The sequence below is a fragment of the Lepidochelys kempii genome, chromosome 9 (assembly GCF_965140285.1).
Source record: "Lepidochelys kempii isolate rLepKem1 chromosome 9, rLepKem1.hap1, whole genome shotgun sequence".
Classification (NCBI taxonomy): domain Eukaryota; kingdom Metazoa; phylum Chordata; order Testudines; family Cheloniidae; genus Lepidochelys; species Lepidochelys kempii.
Window position 1 is genome coordinate 56,274,383 of NC_136388.1, and position 18,728 is coordinate 56,293,110.

Sequence of the window (18,728 nt, forward strand, 5' to 3'; positions counted from 1 at the left end):
CAGCTCACTTCATGTGACACCATCATAGGACCTAATCACATTAGCCACACCATCAGGGGCTCATTTACCTGCACATCTACCAATGTGATATTTGCCAGCAATACCCCTCTGCCATGTACATTAGCCAAACCGGACAGTCTCTATGCAAAAGAATAAATGGACACAAATCAGACATCAGGAATCATAACATTAAAAAACTGGTAGGAGAACACTTCAACCTCTCTGGCCACTCAGTAACAGACTTAAAGGTGGCAATTTTGCAACAAAAAAGCTTCAAAAACAGACTCCAACGAGAAACTGCTGAGCTTGAATTAATATGCAAACTAGATACCATTAACTTGGGTTTGAATAGAGACTGGGAGTGGCTGGGTCATTACACATATTGAATCTATTTCCCCATGTTAAGTATCCTCACGCCTTCTTGTCAATTGTCTAAATGGGCTATCTTGATTATCACTACAAAAGTTTTTTTCTCCTGCTGATAATAGCTCATCTTCATTAATTAGTGGTATGGCTACTTCCACCTTGTCATGTTCTCTGTATGTATGTATGTATGTATATATATATATATATCTTCTTTCTATATGTTCCATTCTATGCATCCGATGAAGTGGGCTGTAGCCCATGGAAGCTTATACTCAAATAAATGTGTTAGTCTCTAAAGTGCTACAAGTACTCCTGTTCTTTTTATATCCTAACAGTGTGCACTAGCAGGGAGGCTCCCCCACTAACAGCTGAAATTATTGAGAGCTGTATTAAGTGGTGGGACTTGAAGACATCTCAGTAATTGGCTGGTAGCATAGTCAGTGGAAACTGACTATTGGCTGGCAAGGTGGGCAGTGGAGAGGACCGGAGTGGAGCCCTGCAGAGAGGCATGGTAATTGGCTAGCAGGGCATCTGATGTGGCAATTGGTTGGTAAGGCAGCTGGCGCAGGGGGCCAGAGCAGAGCCCTGCAGAGAGAGGCACGGCAATTGGCCAGCGGGGCAGCTGGTGGAGAGGTGTGGCAATTGGCCAAAAGGGCAGCTGGTGGAGTGGAGTGGAGTGGAGTGGAGCCTGGAAGGGAAGTGTGGTGAGCGAGTAAGGTGCCTTCTTACCCAGTCCCCCCCCCCCCCCCCCCCCCCCCCACACACACACACACACACACACACACTTAGGGTGAACGGTGAACTGTGCAGATGCATCTTGGAACTCTGGGGCTGCACTGACCAAGGACAGCAACTGTGAGTGGGGTGCAGAATGGGCATGTTAAAGAGACTTTTGGTTGCTGGACTTAAGAACCTGAGGGGATAAGGACACTGTCTAACTTACTTAGGGGTGGGTCTTTTGCTCATGGTTTATGTTTGTGAACGGTTTGTAGTGTTTTCCCACAGTAATGCTGAGTTACTTACCCTCTTTTATTAAATTTTTTAAAATAAAAATCTGTGCTTGCAAGAGGGGAAGCATTGCCTCTCAGAGGCGCCCAGGGGGTGATGTATAATTGTCTCAGGTCACTGGGTGGGAGCTCTAGCCGGTTTTGTGATGTATTGTTGAAAAGGAACCCCTAGACATTGAACCCAGCCCTTGTTGTTGCTAACTCTGACTGAAGGGTAGAATGGTTACATGTTTCAGTAACACCTACACAGCCAAACTTCATATCTTCACATACGATGATAGCACATAAAATCCAATGAGATATTAATGTTTAGCAGATCAAGACTTTTACAGTGATACCTCACAATGCATACTTTGTACAAAACTTATCCTAATTATATGACAGTGGTGAATAAGGGGGTGCTAGGGTGTCACACACACCATCCCCTGTTGTGCAGGCTGGGCTGGTGGGACCCCATTATCTACCATGCTTCAGTGGCCTGGGTCCCACCCTGTTTGGGTGGAGTTTAGGATGTTCCTTACCATAGTGAGTAGTTACTCAAGCGAATATACATCCCACTGGGGCCAATGGTTCACAATCTGGCCCTTGGTTATTCACAAGAGAGGACAGAATCCAGCTGTCTCCCTCTTACATGGGTTAGCCTGTGCAGGGTGAAAAGCAGGAGGAAAATGTATTTTAGTGGCTAGAGTCAGCAGATCTGCCTCTTAACCAGTCCCAGAGCAGATCTGGTGGGTAAAACTGCTATTCTACCTAATCACTTCTTAGAGTAGAACTTTAAAAGCATGAGCCTTATTTCCTACTAGTGGTTCCCTTTGACTCACTTTTCCCAGGCAACATGGATGAGGTGAATCATTAGAAAGGATGAGAATGAAGAGAGAGGAGTTATGGGGTGGATGGGAGTGGTATGGAAGAAGGCACTGAAACAGTGCACACAGAAGTAGGTGGGCATCAGAGATTGGGGGATGTGATGGAGACTAGGTCAAAGATTTTGGCAAGGTGGAATTCAAGTAGAGTGTTCGGGGTAAGGGTGAGGTGATGACACTTGAAGAGAGGAGGTAGAGAAGGGAAGGCATATGAGCAGACCAAAAAAAGTATTGTTTATATCACACTGGGGCCTAGAGACCCCATTGCACTAGGTGCTGTACACATAGTGAGAGACAAGTTCTTCAGGGCAGGGCATACAGCCTAAATACTCCAGGGAGACAGAGGGCCCAGAAAGAGGGAGTTGCTCAAGGTCACACAACAGATGGGTGGCAGTGCTGGGAACAGAATTCGGGTCTCCTGCATCCTAATCCAGTGCTCCATCCACTGGACCATGCTGCTCCCTACATACAGGCATCTTTTTAACAACACAGCTATGTGTCTTTGAGGTTATTTCTCCTTTAAGGACTGGGGAGGGGGGCGCAAGACCATCCCTGTCTCCCTGGAGGGTTGGGACAGCAGGCGAGATCTGCTGGACTGAGGGTCTTCGGGAATTATGCTGGGGCTCCAGCAAGTGCAGTTGTTGCGGGGGATGTGACTGGCGGGGTGGGCCTGCTGCAGGGCTGAGGGGGGCAGGATTTGGGTGAGGGTTGCTGAGCTGTGGGTCTGTGGGGGCAAGATTTGGAGTGGGGGCTGCGAGCTGAGGGATCCTGGGGGGCGGCAGGTGTTGGGGTGGGGGCTGCTGCGTTCGGAATCCCTAGGAGGGGCAGGGCTTGGGGATGGGGCTGAGGGTCCTGTGGGGGGACTCCACACAGGGCTGTGGCTGTGCGCTGTGGGGGAGGGGGCAGGAGTTGGAGTGGGGGCTGCGGGCTGGGGATCGCAGAGGGGAAGGAGTTGGGGAGACGGCTGTGAGCTGGGGGTCTCGGGGGCGGTGCGGTGTGGCAGGATTTGGGGACGGGGCGGCAGGTCTCGGGAGATTATGGGGTGCTGTGCCTGGTCGGTGCACGAGCGCAGGGTTGGGTGTGGGAGCTGTGTGCCTCGGGATCGCTCCCCCCAGTTGCCGCAGTGACGGCCCGGCCCCAGCCGTGATGTCACCCAGCGGCCCCCCGCTCGCGGGCTGGGCGCCCAGCGCAGCCAACCAGCGAGCGAGGGGCAGGGGCGGGCCGCGTACCCCTCAGCCAGGCGCGGCGGCGGCGGCGCAGAGCAGCTCTCAGAGCTCTGGGTGCAGCCTGCTGGTGTCTGCGCCGATCGTGGGGAGCCGCTGAGCCGCGGCCGAGGTAAGAGCATCCTCCCGTCCCAGGCCCGGCAGGTGCATTGGGCAGGGGCGGGAACCCCAGCAGCTGCCGCTGGGATTCCTCACCCCTGGGCAGCCGCCTGGGCGGACGCGTTTGGGTCAGAGCCCCGCTCCCTTGCGGAGAGAACAATGGAGCAGGTTTGCAGCGCCCTGCGCTGGAGTTCTGCACCCCCTAGGGCCACGGACCCTGCCCTGTCGCTGGGCTGGACCCCCTGCGGGGTTGGGGCAGTAGGGGGAGAGGCAAGCCTGATGAGATCATCCTGCCCCACCCAGGTGAAACAAACACGTAGCAAGCCCTCCCTGGGTGCGGGGAGCAGGGGTGGATCAGCTGATGTTAAGCCCCCTACGGCTGGTTCCTCGCCACCCTTGGCGAGAATAGGAGTAGCCAGGGAGATGGTGGTGGGGAGGGTATAATCCTAGGAGATTGGCGAGGCAGGAGTGGAAAACAGGCAAGGCTGGAGATGCAGAGTGTGGCGGGGGAGAATATTGCTTCTCCGGTAAAAAATAAATATTGCTGCTTGCTCATCAGGAATCCATGTAGCTTCCCAGCATTTCCCCTGCTCCCCGGATGCTTCCCTCGGGCCGTGTGTACCTGCCTGCCGTATCCAAAGTGCCTGTCCCTGAGGCAGGGGTTTGGGCTAGTGAATTCTGCTGGGATCTGCGCGTAAATAATAGGGATGGCAGTTTCCCCTGGCTCTTCTCTGACAGCCCTTTCTCCTGATCCCCTTTCCCTCTCTCATCCTGGGCAGAGCCTCAGCCCTGTGTGCTCCCTGTTATTTACCACCATTGCTCTATTGCTGCATGTATCCCAGAAAGAAATCCAGCGAGGAGGGTTAGGAGCTAGCCATGCCTCAGTACTAGCCATCACCCCACCCTGTTTGTGGCAGAGAGATGGGGAGAATGCAGAGTCATGGGGCCTGGGTCTGGGGCTGCCATCCAGTGGGCAGAAGCCATGGGATCCAGGCTGCTATGGGATCTAGCAACACCCTGTGCCTAGGTTCAATTGCAAACCAGGCTCCTTTGGAGAAATGGCATTTTCCAGAGAGGCAGAATGGGGCAGGGAGAGTGTAATCAAAATGTCCATCTCGCTGTCCAGGTCTGTCTCTGGGTTTGCTTGTTGACTTGTCTATCTGCATTCCACGTTCAGTTTGCCGTGGGAATGTTGTAGGGGCACTGACCAAAGGGCTTTTTGACGAATAAGCATCTTCAAGGGAAGCTGCGGATGGATGTGCATATTAGAGCCACCCTGTATGGTGGAATGCAGTGTCCCTAGCAGTGCAGCCGTGGTGGATGCTCTCATCTGATGCACGTGAGGGAAGATGTTACTCACCAGGGAGAGGTCTTCATTTCTCCTTTGGAAACAGCCTGTTTCCAAAATCTCAAGGGGCTGGGCAGAGAGTTTGGCTGGGAAGCCATGGCTGGGTGTCGGCCATTTTGCAGATTTTTGAGGCTGTGCTGCTGTCATGGTAGGGCTGGCAGCATGTGTGTATTTGTTGCGTGTTAGGAGAAAGAGGGAGGGTGTGTAGTGCTATTCTGTGGTTTGAGCCTACCCTACCACCTGAGCTGAAAAGGTCAAATGGCTCACAGCCCATGGTCTGTACGACCTTATCCTCCTAGACAAAGGGAAGAGGGACATGCCCCAGATGGGGGCGTGCCCTGTCCTGTCAGAGTCCAGCTTCGAGAATGATCTTGCGCCTCTGGCACTCTGGGTCAGTGGTGGCTGGAAGCGTATGGGAGGGAATGCTTCTGGACTTGGAGGGTCAGGGTTCAGAGCACGCTGTCTGCTTTGTCACTCAAGGCCATCTTGGGAACAACATGGCTGCCTGTGGACATGGCTGAGCGCACTGAGCACAGCTAGTGTCTGGGCACACACTGGGGAAGATCTGGTGGGCTGAATTCAGGCTCCTCTCTCTTCTGCTGAGGCCGGGCACAGCTCTGCAGTTGCTGTCTGTAGCTGGGGTGAAGGAGAGCACCGGCTCCTAACAAAGTAATGAGGGGCTGGGAGATGCTATTCTTGCCTGCCCCACTCTGTGAATTTGGGTGCGTCTGATCACTGGGAGCCTAACAACAACAACATAGTATCTGACGTTCCTACAGCACGTTCGCTCCAAAGCAACCCAAAGAATTCCATAGATTCTACTTTATCTGCATATCAGAGGGGTAGCCATGTTAGTCTGTATCCACAAAAACAAAGAGGAGTCCCGTAGTCTTTAAGGTGCCAACAGTCCACCAGACTTCTGTTGTTTTTACTTTATCTACAGGTGCCATTTACTTTATCTACCTGTAGCTATCAACTTCAGCCCTGCTGGGAAACAGCCCCATGGAGAGCAAATACTCTCAGGGATCAGATTGCAGGGGGAAAGCAGTAGCAGCAGTCTTAGCAGGCTGCCCCTACAATCACAGAGCATCTGGGTGTTTCTGCTAAAATGCTCCAGATCTGAAGAAGAGCTCTGTGTAGCTCGAAAGCATGTCCCTTCCACCAACAGAAGGGGTTTTGTAAAAGATATCACCTACCTACCTTGTCTGTCTCATATCCTGGGACTGATACGGCTACAACAACACTGCTAATAGGATTTAACCTGTCATCATTAGATTTCATTATCAACCCCAACAGAGATGGATGGGCAAGATGATACACATTGGAGCTAGTGGGTCTGCTTTTCTGCAGACTTTGTAAGACAGCCCTTCAGCTCAGCCTTGTCTTCCCTCTCCCTCATATAGCAGTGCTCCCCGGCCTCACTTCTGCAGGGGGGTGAGTAAATGGCTCCTGAAATGCCAGGAAAGGTCATGCTGACACTTTTATTCTTTTGAGGTTTGGCAGTGGCATCAGTTTAATACCATGTTAATTTGGAAAGGTTTATTTCCCAATCAGAAGGGCTGGGTACTGTTTTTCAAATGCTAATGACAGCAGCGTCAGCGCAACACAAACAGTGCTGGCTCAATTCAGTTCCCCTGGATTAGGACAGCAAATGTTTTTGGTTTTAGTGAAGAGGAGATTTAGGCAGTCAGAATGCAACCTCTGAAATGGGAAGTTTGGTTGAGACATCATGGCGCACATGCACACACACATTACACTAGCATTATTCTAACCCTTGTAATTAGTGTCAGAAGACTTCTAATTACCCCAGCAGGTCATGACCTCAGCTAGCTACTTGGTGCCCTCAGCTGCCACTGGCTCAGATGTAGGGGTGTGTGTGTGCGCGCGGGGGCAGGGGAATGTCTGCTCTTAAATCACCAGTGCCACTTCAGGTAAGCCTTGAATTTTTGTTGGAGTTGCCCATCTGCCAACTGACCATATATAGCTTGAGAAAGCTAACAAGAGCACAGCCCCAGGTCCTATGGCTTGGCGGACAAGTAGAAGGTAGAGAGCTGGAAACTTCAAGTACAGCTGAATACGAAGTTCTTGGTAAGCAGCTGATTGGCTGAATGTTAAGTATAAGAAGAGAGGGCGCCCAAAGATGCTCTCTTGACAGATTTCAGCCCTAATTATTTTCCTTTGTTTTTCTGGGAGTCCCTTCTCCCAGTTGCCACTTTTGCTTCTTCCCCCTCACATTCCCTCAGATTGTCACTTCACCAGGACACACAGCACCTGAAGCTTTAGCAGGGCCAAGTAAAGGGCCAAACTTGCAGCCTTTGGCTCCACTGAGTATTGCATCCTCGCACAGCCATTGTGTCCCATGAGGTTCCTGGGTGAGTAAGTGCTAGCCACCATGAGGAAGGGTTGCAGTGATAGCCCCAAATACCCATTGATCTATGGTGGCCCCAAATACCCATTTCAGAGCTGGGCCCACTGGATATTTAGCAAATCCCCGACGTGTCTAGTACCTGTGCCTAGAAGTAGTGCTATTCTCTGTTGGCGTCCACAGGGCTTGTTTTCCCCTGCCTGGTGAGCAGCCCTTCACATCCATGCAAAGGGAATAGAACATGTTACCATTCTGAGCTATGCGTGGGGGTCAGTGACTGCACACGGGCTGGGCAATGGGGACTCAGACCCACAGTGACTTCCTAAGCTATTGTAGATATGGTGAAGCAGGGAACTGGTGATATCTCCCTCAAAGCCTGTCAGTCCTTCTCACTGCCCCAGCTGTTGCATGGACATCCAGTGACTAAATACTGGGGTCATCTTGAACCACCTGCCATAGCTATAGGACTCCATTGGTACCAGTGGGGAATCAGATTCTTGAGGGACCTCATGTATCAATCATAACTTCTCTTGTCCAACATACACAGGAGACCTCCTGGCAAGGCTATTTCTAAACAAGGGGCAAAATATCATCAGCAGAGTGATACCCATTTATACTGTCCATCTGTTGCCTCATGGACCTTGTGTGCTTGGTCTGCACTCTGGAGGAGCAACTGTGTCAAGGCTGCCTCATCCTCCACTCCAGGAGAACAAAGCTTTGCTCCGGGGCAGGGGTCTAGTCTCTCTTCTGGTGTCTGCAGTTAGTGAGCCCAGCCCTAGTGTAGGTGGGTGTGACTCCACAACTCAAGCATCCTCCATCTTAATTCACTGAGATGGAAGCTGTCCACACTGGGTGTGAACTGGGTGCTGGGTGTCAGGAATCCTGGCATGGCTTTCAGACATAACATTTCCACGGAGCCAGCAGAGGCTCCAAGGTGTTCTCTCAGCCGCATGGCCAGTTTGGACCTTCCGCTGCACCAAAGGACGTGGTGACTGTCTACCCCTTTCAGCAGGGCTGCTGCCAAGCCCAAGCTGCCAAGTAGTTCGCAGTGAGTGGTAGCCCTTCCCCCGGCGTGGGAGCCTGTGACCCCACTGCACGCAGCGTGCATTCCTTACGCTGTCTGCCTACACAGCGACAGACTTCCTGCTGGTGCGCTTGGTTTTGAAAGCCCTGAATACATTTGAATTCTCCACAGTGTTGGGCTGGGCTAACTCCTCATTGAGTGGATCAGTGACTGCACTCACATACACATGCAGCCTTCGTTGAGGAAGCCCCTCTGGACCTGGCTTCCGCCCCATCGACACCCATCTCAGCTACCCTTTTGCTGCTTTAGAGGCATTGTTTTGTTTTTCTTTATGGTCACTGTTGCTGTTGTTCATTTTTCAGCAGCATCTGCCCCAAATGAAACTAGAACAATTGCTGCCCCAGAGAGCTGACAGTGTAACCAGACAAGGGGCAGGAAAGTCACACACCAGTGAAGTGACTTGCCCAATTCACCCAGCAGGCCATTAACCGAGCCAGGATTGGCACTTGCGCCTCCTGTCTGCTGATCCAGTGCCCTGTCCACTAAACCATGCTGCTTCTTTAGTTGCTAGCTGTATTATGGCTGTTTCCAAAGGCTGTAGTCATGTTCAGGGCCAGACTGTGCTAAGAGTTGTACCAACATGCAGTTCCTACCGTGCAGACTGGACAAGTTTATTACCAAAACCTCCGCAGCCCTTCAGTCTTCCCGTCAATTTGTTTAATTATTTTGAATGTTAAGATGGTGTTTTGAATTAACATCTATTCATTATATTTGCACATGTTCGTTTTAAAATTAAATATTTTTTGTTGTATGGAGTAAAACAAAAAGAATGAACACGACAGAGGAAATAATAGAGCCAAATTCACCGTCTCATGCAAGGCTGGCTGGTGTTTGCTCCGGGCCTTGTGTTGCAGAGAAAACCAAAGCGATGAGATGAGAGAGTGTAAGATCCAGGAAATGAAGGAGAGCTGATGCTCTTCACATAGCGGGTCCCAGAGAATAGATGCCATCTAGAGCCAGGACATTGTCATCACAGGACAATGACATCAGCCCACAGTCATCTCTGTGCTGTTTAATTAGGCCCAACAATGGACTGCCCTGTACTCCTTACGCAGTCATCTGTCATGGGAACAGACCCAGAACTAAAGACATTGGGCCAAATGGCTGGCTGGTGTAAACTGGCATTGCTACACTGGAGGTGATGGCCCTGATCCCCAGCTGGGATAAATGAGTGTTGCTCCTCTGACTTCAGCAGAGCAGAGCTGGTTTACACTAGCTGAGGAGCTGATCACAAATGCCATCCCAGATGTCATGCTCTCCTTTCACACTGCTCTTTCAAGCAATGTCATGTCACGTGACCTCTGGACTAGTTTTCTGTGTCAGGATGTGGGCAGGGATTTCTGGTGCTTCTGCATCAGTCATTTGTCTCGTAGGAAGCAGGGCTCTTGTGAATCAGGGTGAAATTCACGCAGGGCTAGTGGGAGGCCTTAGCACCAGTTACAGAGCTCTCTGAATAGGGCTCAGCCCCAGAGGTGCATGTCCCCCTGTGTGAGAGCTTTGGATTGGGAAGCCCCAGTAGGAACAGTTCTGGCTGGAACACAAAAAGAGTGCCCCGGTAGCGAGCTCCAAAGCACACCTCTCTCAAAGCTGCTGATTTTTGGACAGCTCCAGAGCATATGCAGGAGGTAGACAAGGGCTGGATCCCCATCCTGCACTTTGCTGTCACTCTAGTGCCTCCCCTAGACATACCGGTTCAGCTGGGGGCCAATGTATGCAAAAACAAACTTCTGGGTCAAGCGATGTATTCAGAAATCAGAACATCTGATCGTGGTTTCAATGTCTCATGGAGCTGGGGTGGGTTGGGATGGAGGCAGCTGTGGAAATAAAAGAGCAGGAGCAGTTGTGTTCTGCTGTTGCTGGGTTGCAGGGCTGATTCCAGCTCAGCCAACAGAACACAGACTGTATTCAGTTCCAGAAACACCATCCCTGGAATACTGAGGAAGGGGTCCCTGAATGGAGCAGCTGACATTCTGGGTGTAGGGCTTGATCCTATATTGTTCTGAGAGCTCTAGCCCGATCCAGTGAAACACTGAATCATGTGCTTAACTTTAAACACATGAATAGTGCCCTTGACTTCAGTGGGAGTGCTTATCTTTAACCATGTTTCCCTGGTTCAGGCAGGGCGTGCTGTATTGCAGTCTGGAGCCCCCAATGAGTGTCCGTTTAGAAAGGATTGGGTGCATCAGAGTTAAAGATGTTGGTTGCTTAAAGGCAGCGGCCATTGGTTTTGTGGGCTCCTGGTGGTGACAGCCAAGTGATTTCTGGTTCAAGGCTGCAGAAACTGGGCCCTGTGCCTTTTTTTGGTCCAACCTCTCCCCCTTACTCCTGATCTCTGTTCCCCTTGTCTGCCTCCCATCTGAAAGCAGAGAGCCAGCATCTGTATGGTGATAAGAGCCACTACTGCCTTCAGCGCTGCACTCACTGAATTATTGATTTGGAAAACAGCACTTATTATGGGCTCCTCCGCTTAGAGCAGAGGTGGGTAAACTACGGCCCGCGGGACCCTCCTGCCTGGCCCCTGAGCTCTTGACCCGGGAGGCTCGCTCCTGGCCCCTCCCCCACAGCCTCAGCTCACTGTGCTGCCAGCACAACGCTCTTGGCAGCAGGGCGGCGGGGTCCTGCTGGGCAGTGCAGCTGCAGAGCCACAGCCTGACCTGGTGCTCTGTGCTGTGCAGTGGCGTAGCTGGCTCCAGCCGGGCGGCGCGGCTGCCTGTCCTGGTGCTCTGGGCAGCGTGGCTGTAGCGCTGCCAGCCACCAGCACTCCAGGCAGCGTGGTAAGGGGGCAGGGAGCAGTTGGATAGAGGGCTGGGGAGTCCGGGGTGATGGTCAGGGGGCGGGGGTATGGTAGGGGTTGGGGTGGTCTGATGGTCAGGGAACAGGGGATTTTAATGGGGGCAGGGGTCCCGGGAAGGCAGTCGGGAAGAGAGGGGGTGTTGGATGGGGTGGTGGGGGGCAGTCAGGGCAGGGGTTCTGGGGTGGTCAGGGAGAAGGGGTAGTTGGATGGGGCAGGGGTCTTGGGGGGCAGTCGGGAATGAGAGGAGAGGCTGGATGCAGCAGCGGGGGGGATCCGGGGGGTGGGGGCGGTCTGTCGGAACTGGGCGGGTTGGATGGGGCAGGAGTCCTGGGGGCGGTCAGGGGGTGAGAAGCAGGGAGGTTGGATAGGGGGTGGGGGGCCGGGCTACGCCTGGCTGTTTGAGGAGCCACAACCTCCCCAAACTGGCCCTCCATACAACTTCGGAAACCCGATGTGGCCCTCAGGCCAAAAAGTTTGCCCGCCCCTGGCTTAAGAGGCTGGGCAGGAAAGACAGCTGGCTGGATTTTTCCAACTCTGCAAAGATGAGGCCCAGGCACAAAAGAGGGGAAATGAGAGATTGCTTTTGAACAGTGTTTTGCTGTGAGCACTGTCGGGTGTAGGGCTGTTGAGTCATGCAGCGTTTAGGGGAATTCAGGACTCGGGAACCGAGCTGCATCAGTAACAGGGAAGGAGGAGAGGTGCCTGATGGAGTTAGATGATGGTGTGATTTCTTGTGGAATGGCTGCCTTCCTCAGAGGATGCAATACAGTTGTAAGGAAAGATGCGAGCACTGGCAGGGGTCAGAACAGCTCATCTCTTTGGCATGTGAGAGTGAATTTTCCAGTTAAAGGGGTAGTGGCTGCTGACTCAGCATCTCTCTGTTTCTCTCCCCCCCCACCCCATGTCTCTTATTAACTGTTGACACAGGACAGTTGTCAGGAAGCAACAGAGGCAGCAAAGACTCTTCTACATGGGAGCTGTTGTCACCCCATCCCAGGGGGGTAGGATGTGAGCTTGCTCCCTTGTTGTGTGCCCCAGCGGGCTGAGCCATGTGGGGTTTATGAGCAGGCAGTGCCATGGATTAAGGAAAAGCTTGTTTGTTAATCCCTCCTAAATTAACTAGATCAAGTAGGATTAATCAGCATGCTTTGATAGGCCAGTTGTTTATCTCCCAGGCATAAAATGTCCCTGTGTCACACAGACACGTCCCTGTCTCAGGCTGTGATTGTGTCAGATCTCATGAGCTAAGCAGGGTGGAGCCTTTTGTGGGCCGAATTGGATGGGTAACCCCTGAGGAAAGCTCATGTGCTTCAGGAGGTGGCACGCTGCCCTCCAAGCCGGCATTGAATCGTGCCACCAAAGGGTGCTGGGTCACTGTGCTACTGACAGTGGCACCTTTCAGATTCGAGACAGGCCCTGTGCCTGCTTCATCAGTCTCTGTGTTGCCATTCTGCTATGGCCCTACTTTGCCATGTGGCTGCATCATGGCAAGCAGATGAAAAGGGCTCTCCTCTGAACTGCAGTGTGTGTGTGTGTGTGTGTGTGTATATGTGTATTTGTGTCCCTGTCCTAAAACAGCTGCTAGTAGATAGGATGAGGGCTGTGAGGGACAACCTTTTTTTCCCTCCCTTCACTTCCAAAAGGCATGATCTACCAGTGCAAAAGACAAGGGTAGCCTTGTCCAAACCCTATGTACCTGTGGTAGAAGTGGTTCAGTACTTGGTTAAATGTACATTACTGTACCCTCACTGTATTAACTAGAGCTGCTCAACACTTTTCTACAAAACAAAACAGAATTTTTGGCAAAAAATATCAATTTTAATTTAATTTTTTGCAGAGTTTTGTTGAAAAAACAAACCTCCATTTTTTTAAAATACATTTTGCCCAAAATGTTTGTCTGGTTTCACCTAATTTTTCTGAGAGAAAATATGTACCAGAAGATTGCAATGAAAAATTTCTTCTTGAATGAACATTCACAAATTATTTTTTTTTCATTTCCAAATGTCTGCTCTACAGGAAAATTTTGCTTTTGTCATTTTAAGCCAAACTGTCAATTCTGAACAAAAGTTCAAAATCTACATTTTGAAACAAAACACTTGCTTTTCATTGAAAAAGTCTGTATTTGTCATTTCAGTAATTCTGAATCAACTTTTTTCCCAGCTTTTCATTATGTGAAAGTTTGCTACTGTATTTTGATGTTTCATGCTGATTCAGCACAAAAAAACTGCAAACTGTCGGCCACCTCACGGACAATTGCCCAATCTGTGCTCATTCTGGAGGTATGACAGCCATTCACATAGCTACCCCGTCAGCTCTGGACTGGTCAAGAGACCTTAAGATCCAACTTTAGTCACAGCATTGCTTTCACTGTTCCACTATCAGCGTGCAGAAGAAGCAGCAGCAGCACAAAAATTAATGTTGAAACACTGGAATTTCCTCTGAGAGGGGAATTCCATTTTCCAACCAGCTACTACTGGACTCCCCAGCCCTCTATCCAACTGCTCCCTGCCCCCTTACCACGCTGCCTGGAGTGCTGGTGGCTGGCAGCGCTACAGCCACGCTGCCCAGAGCACCAGGACAGGCAGCCGCGCCGCCCGGCTGGAGCCAGCTACGCCACTGCACAGCACAGAGCACCAGGTCAGGCTGTGGCTCTGCAGCTGCACTGCCCAGCAGGACCCCGCCGCCCTGCTGCCAAGAGCGTTGTGCTGGCAGCACAGTGAGCTGAGGCTGTGGGGGAGGGGCCAGGAGCGAGCCTCCCGGGTCAAGAGCTCAGGGGCCAGGCAGGAGGGTCCCGCGGGCCGTAGTTTACCCACCTCTGCTCTAAGCGGAGGAGCCCATAATAAGTGCTGTTTTCCAAATCAATAATTCAGTGAGTGCAGCGCTGAAGGCAGTAGTGGCTCTTATCACCATACAGATGCTGGCTCTCTGCTTTCAGATGGGAGGCAGACAAGGGGAACAGAGATCAGGAGTAAGGGGGAGAGGTTGGACCAAAAAAAGGCACAGGGCCCAGTTTCTGCAGCCTTGAACCAGAAATCACTTGGCTGTCACCACCAGGAGCCCACAAAACCAATGGCCGCTGCCTTTAAGCAACCAACATCTTTAACTCTGATGCACCCAATCCTTTCTAAACGGACACTCATTGGGGGCTCCAGACTGCAATACATCACGCCCTGCCTGAACCAGGGAAACATGGTTAAAGATAAGCACTTGAGCACTTGGTTTTTTGATAACTTAATATTTCAGTGAAAACTTTTTTTTAATAAAAAGTGTTTTCAGGGAAAATAAATAAATTTCCTGGCCAGCTCTCATATTAGCATAGGACCAAATCTTGATATCCTTCCTCTGGTCTTCTCCAGGCCTTACTCAGTCAAATTTTTGTTTGAAACAAATGGGAATTTTGACTAGTGTAAGGACTGGGTAAAAACCAAGTAAGGACTGCAGGACTTGATGCATCTATTTTAAATGACAGGTTTCAGAGGAACAGCCGTGTTAGTCTGTATTCGCAAAAAGAAAAGGAGTACTTGTGGCACCTTAGAGACTAACCAATTTATTTGAGCATGAGCTTTCGTGAGCTACAGCTCACTTCATCAGATGTTTACCGTGGAAACTGCAGCAGACTTTATATACACACAGAAATCATGAAACAATACCTCCTCCCACCCCACTGTCCTGCTGGTAATAGCTTATCTTTAACAGCGTGTGAATTAAAATATGAATTTTAATATACTTAAACTGTAATTTTAATTCTTTCTTGCTCTATAAGATATGAGATCAACTGTTTTCTATATCACATGTAGGATATTCTACAGACCACATGCATGTTTTATATTATTTCAAATAAAGGGGTGATGCACAGGAAATTTATTTGTTCAAAGTCAGGAAAAAGTGGCAGTATCTGAGTCACCCAGCCCTAAAGAAGCTTTTCACTCAGATTTCAATCAATCTTGTAGGGCCATCCATGATAGTTCATACAATTTTAATTCTGAGCTGTTTATATCTTTTTATGGGTGTGGCCCTACCAAATGTTTGTCAGGTCCTCCTTTCTTATAGGCCTACTCATCAACTGTGCACTGTCCATGATCATCCCCTACATACCAGTTTATTTCCAGTTAAAGAAGCCTGGCGCCCAATTTTCCACATCCTCGTTGTAGTGTGGGGCCCAAAACTGGAAACAGTACTCCAGATAAGGCCTCACCGATGCTGAATAGAGGGGAATGATCACATCCCTCGATCTGCTGGCAATGCCCCTACTTATACAGCCCAAAATGCTGTTAACCTTCTTGGCAACAAGGGCACACTGCTGACTCATATCCAGCTTCTCGTCCACTGTAACCCCTAGGTCCTTTTCTGCAGAACTGCTGCCTAGCCATTCAGTCCCTAGTCTGTAGCGGTGCATGGGATTCTTCCGTCCTAAGTGCAGGACTCTGCACTTGTCCTTGTTGAACCTCAGATTTCTTTTGGACCAATCCTCTAATTTGTCTAGGTCTCTCTGTATCCTCACTCCTCCCAGTTTAGTGTCACCTGCAAACTTGCTGAGGGTGCAATCCATGCCATCCTCCAGATCGCTAATGAAGATATTGAACAAAACCAGCCCCAGAACCGACCCTTGGGGCACTCCACTCGATACTGACTGCCAGCTAGACAGGGAGCCATTGATCACGACCCCTTGAGCCCGATGATCTAGCCAGCTTTCTATCCACCTTATAGTCTATTCATCCAGCCCATACTTCTTTAACTTGCTGGCAAGAATACTGTGGGAGACAGTGTCAAAAGCTTTGTTAAAGTCAAGGAATAACACAACCATTGTTTTCCCCTCATCCACAGAGCCTGATCACTTTCCTCTAAGAGCTTCAGAATTGATTTCTTGAGGACCTGCTCCATGATTTTTCCAGGGACTGAGGTGAGGCTGACTGGCCTGTATTTCCCAGGATCCTTCTCCTTCCCTTTTTTAAAGATGGGCACTACATTAGCCTTTTTCAAATCATCCGGGACCTCCCCCAATCACCATGAGCTTTCAAAGATAATGGCCAATGGCTCTGCAATCACATCCGCCAACTTTAGCACCTTCGGATGCAGTGCATCTGACTCCATGGACTTGTGCTCGTCCAGCTTTTCTAAATAATCCCAAACCACTTCTTTCTTCACAGAGGGCTGGTCACCTCCTCCCCATGCTGTGCTGCCCAGGGCAGTAGTCTGGGAGCTGACATTGTTCGTGAAGACAGAGGCAAAAAAAGCATTGAGTACGTTAGTTTTTTCCACGTCCCCTGTCACAAGGTTGCCTCCCTCATTCAGTAAGGGGCCCACACTTTCCTTGACTTTCTTCTTGTTGCTAGCATACCTGAAGAAACCCTTCTTGTTACTCTTAACATCTCTTCGAGTTGCAACTCCAGGTGTGATTTGGCCTTCCTGATTTCACTCCTGCATGCCTGAGCAATATTTTTATACTCCTCCCTAATCATTTGTCCAATCTTCCATTTCTTGTAAGCTTCTTTTTTGTGCTTAAGATCAGCAAGGATTTCACTGTTAAGCCAAGCTGGTTGCCTGCCATATTTACTATTCTTTCTACACATCGGGATGGCTTGTTCCTATAACCTCAATAAGGATGCTTTAAAATACAGCCAGTTCTCCTGAACTCCTTTTCTCCTCATGTTGCTCTCCCAGGGGATCCTGCCCATCAGTTCCCTGAGGTTGTCAAAGTCTGCTTTTCTGAAGTCCAGGGTCCATATTCTGCTGCTCTCCTTTCATCCTTTTGTCAGGATTCTGAACTTGACCATCTCATGGTCACTGCCTCCCAGGTTCCCATCCACTTTTGCTTCCCCTACTAATTCTTCCCTGTTTGTGAGCATCAGGTCAAGAAGAGTTCTGCCCCTAGTTGGTTCCTCCAGCACTTGCACCAGGAAATTGTCCCCTACACTTTCCAAAAACTTCCTGGATTGTCTGTATTGCTCTCCCAGCAGATATCGGGGTGATTGAAGTCCCCCAGGAGAACCAGAGCTTGTGCTCTAGTAACTTCCATTGGTTGCCTGAAGAAAGCCTCGTCCACCTCATCCCTGATCCGGTGGTCTATAGCAGACTCCCACGACGACATCACCCTTTGTTGCTCACTCTTCTAAACTTAATCCAGAGACTCTCAGGTTTTTCTGAAATTTCATACCAGAGCTCTGAGCAGTCATACTGCACTCTTACATACAATGCAACTCCCCCACCTTTTCTGCCCTGCCTGTCCTTCCTGAACAGTTTATATCCATCCATGACAGTACTCCAATCATGAGGTTTCCCCACCAAGTCTCTGTGATTCCAATCACATCATAATTCTTTGACTGTGCCAGAACTTACAGTTCTCCCTGCTTGTTTCCCAGGGTCCTTGCATTTGTGTATAGGCACTTAAAATAACTTCCTGATCGTCCTGCTTTCTCAGTATATGTGGCAGGAGTCCTCCCCTCTCTCGCTCTCCTGCTCATGCTTCCTCTCGGTATCCCACTTCCCCACTTACCTCAGGGCTTTGGTCTCCTTCCTCCGGTGAACCTAGTTTAAAGCCTTCCTCACTAGGTTAGCCAGCCTGATTGCGAAGATACTTTTTCCTCTCTTCGTTCAATGGAGCCCGTCTCTGCCTAGCTCTCCTCCTTCTTGGAACACCATCCCATGGTCAAAGAATCCAAAGCCTTCTCTCCGACACCACCTGCATAGCCATTCATTGACTTCCATGATTCAAAGGTCTCTACCCGGGCCTTTTCCTTCCACAGGGAGGGTGGACGAGAACAGCACTTGCTCCTCAAACTCCTTTATCCTTCCCAGAGCCACGTAGTTTGCAGTGATCCGCTCAAGGTCATTCTTGGCAGTATCATTGGTGCCCATGTGGAGAAGCAGGAAGGGGTCGTGATCCGAGGGCTTGATGAGTTTCTGCAGTCTCTCCATCACATTGTGAATCCTAGCTCCTGGTAAGCAGCAGACTTCTTGGTTTTCCCGGTTGGGGCGGCAGATAGATGACTCAGTCCCCCTGAGGAGGGAGTCCCTGACCACCACCAACAGCCTCCTTGTCTTGGGAGCGGTGGTCATGGAACCCCTAGGACAGGGCATCTCATGCCTTCGAATTGGAGTCTCCTTCTGCTTCCTTCCCTCAGATGTATCATCTAGTCCATGCTCTGCATTAGTACCTGTGTAGAGAACATGAAAATGGTTGCTCACCTGTATCTGTAGTGCTGGTACATGGATGCTACTCTTTCTTCTTCTGGAGGTCACATACTGCCAGATTTCTTTACCGTCCTTCTGTCCCTGCTGCGCAGCCTGCTCTGATTCTTCAGAATGTTGTGCCCACAGAAGCATATCCTGACGTCTGTCCAGGAAATATTCATTTTCTTTTATGCAACACAGGGTTGATACTTGTTTCTCCAGTCCTCGAACCTTCTCTTCTAATATGGAGACCAGCTTGCACTTTGTACAGACAAAGTCGCTTCTGTCCTGTGGAAGAAAGATAAACATGGCACATCCTGTGCAGGTCACAACAGCTGATCACTCTCACCATCCGTATTACACCTTCCTTCTAAGAGCTTCCTCAGCTGTTGCAGTTACTACTCAGAGA

At 50.3% G+C, this 18,728-nt stretch overlaps 1 protein-coding gene across 15 annotated transcripts in view; it reads left to right on the forward strand.

The window, feature by feature from the left end:
* Positions 1 to 2,848: 2,848 nt before the first annotated feature.
* KIF1A (kinesin family member 1A) overlaps positions 2,849 to 18,728 on the forward strand; it is a 222,332-nt gene continuing 206,452 nt past the window's right edge. For 10 of the 15 annotated variants that reach the window (XM_073360493.2, XM_073360501.2, XM_073360502.2 and 7 more), the window contains exon 1: positions 2,850 to 2,868. In XM_073360493.2, the coding sequence (XP_073216594.1) occupies positions 2,851 to 2,868 (18 nt within the window). In that variant the 5' untranslated portion in view covers position 2,850. Of the gene's footprint in view, positions 2,869 to 3,459; positions 3,572 to 18,728 lie in introns of those variants that run through there. The other 5 variants (XM_073360490.2, XM_073360491.2, XM_073360495.2 and 2 more) reach the window with 2 other exon arrangements.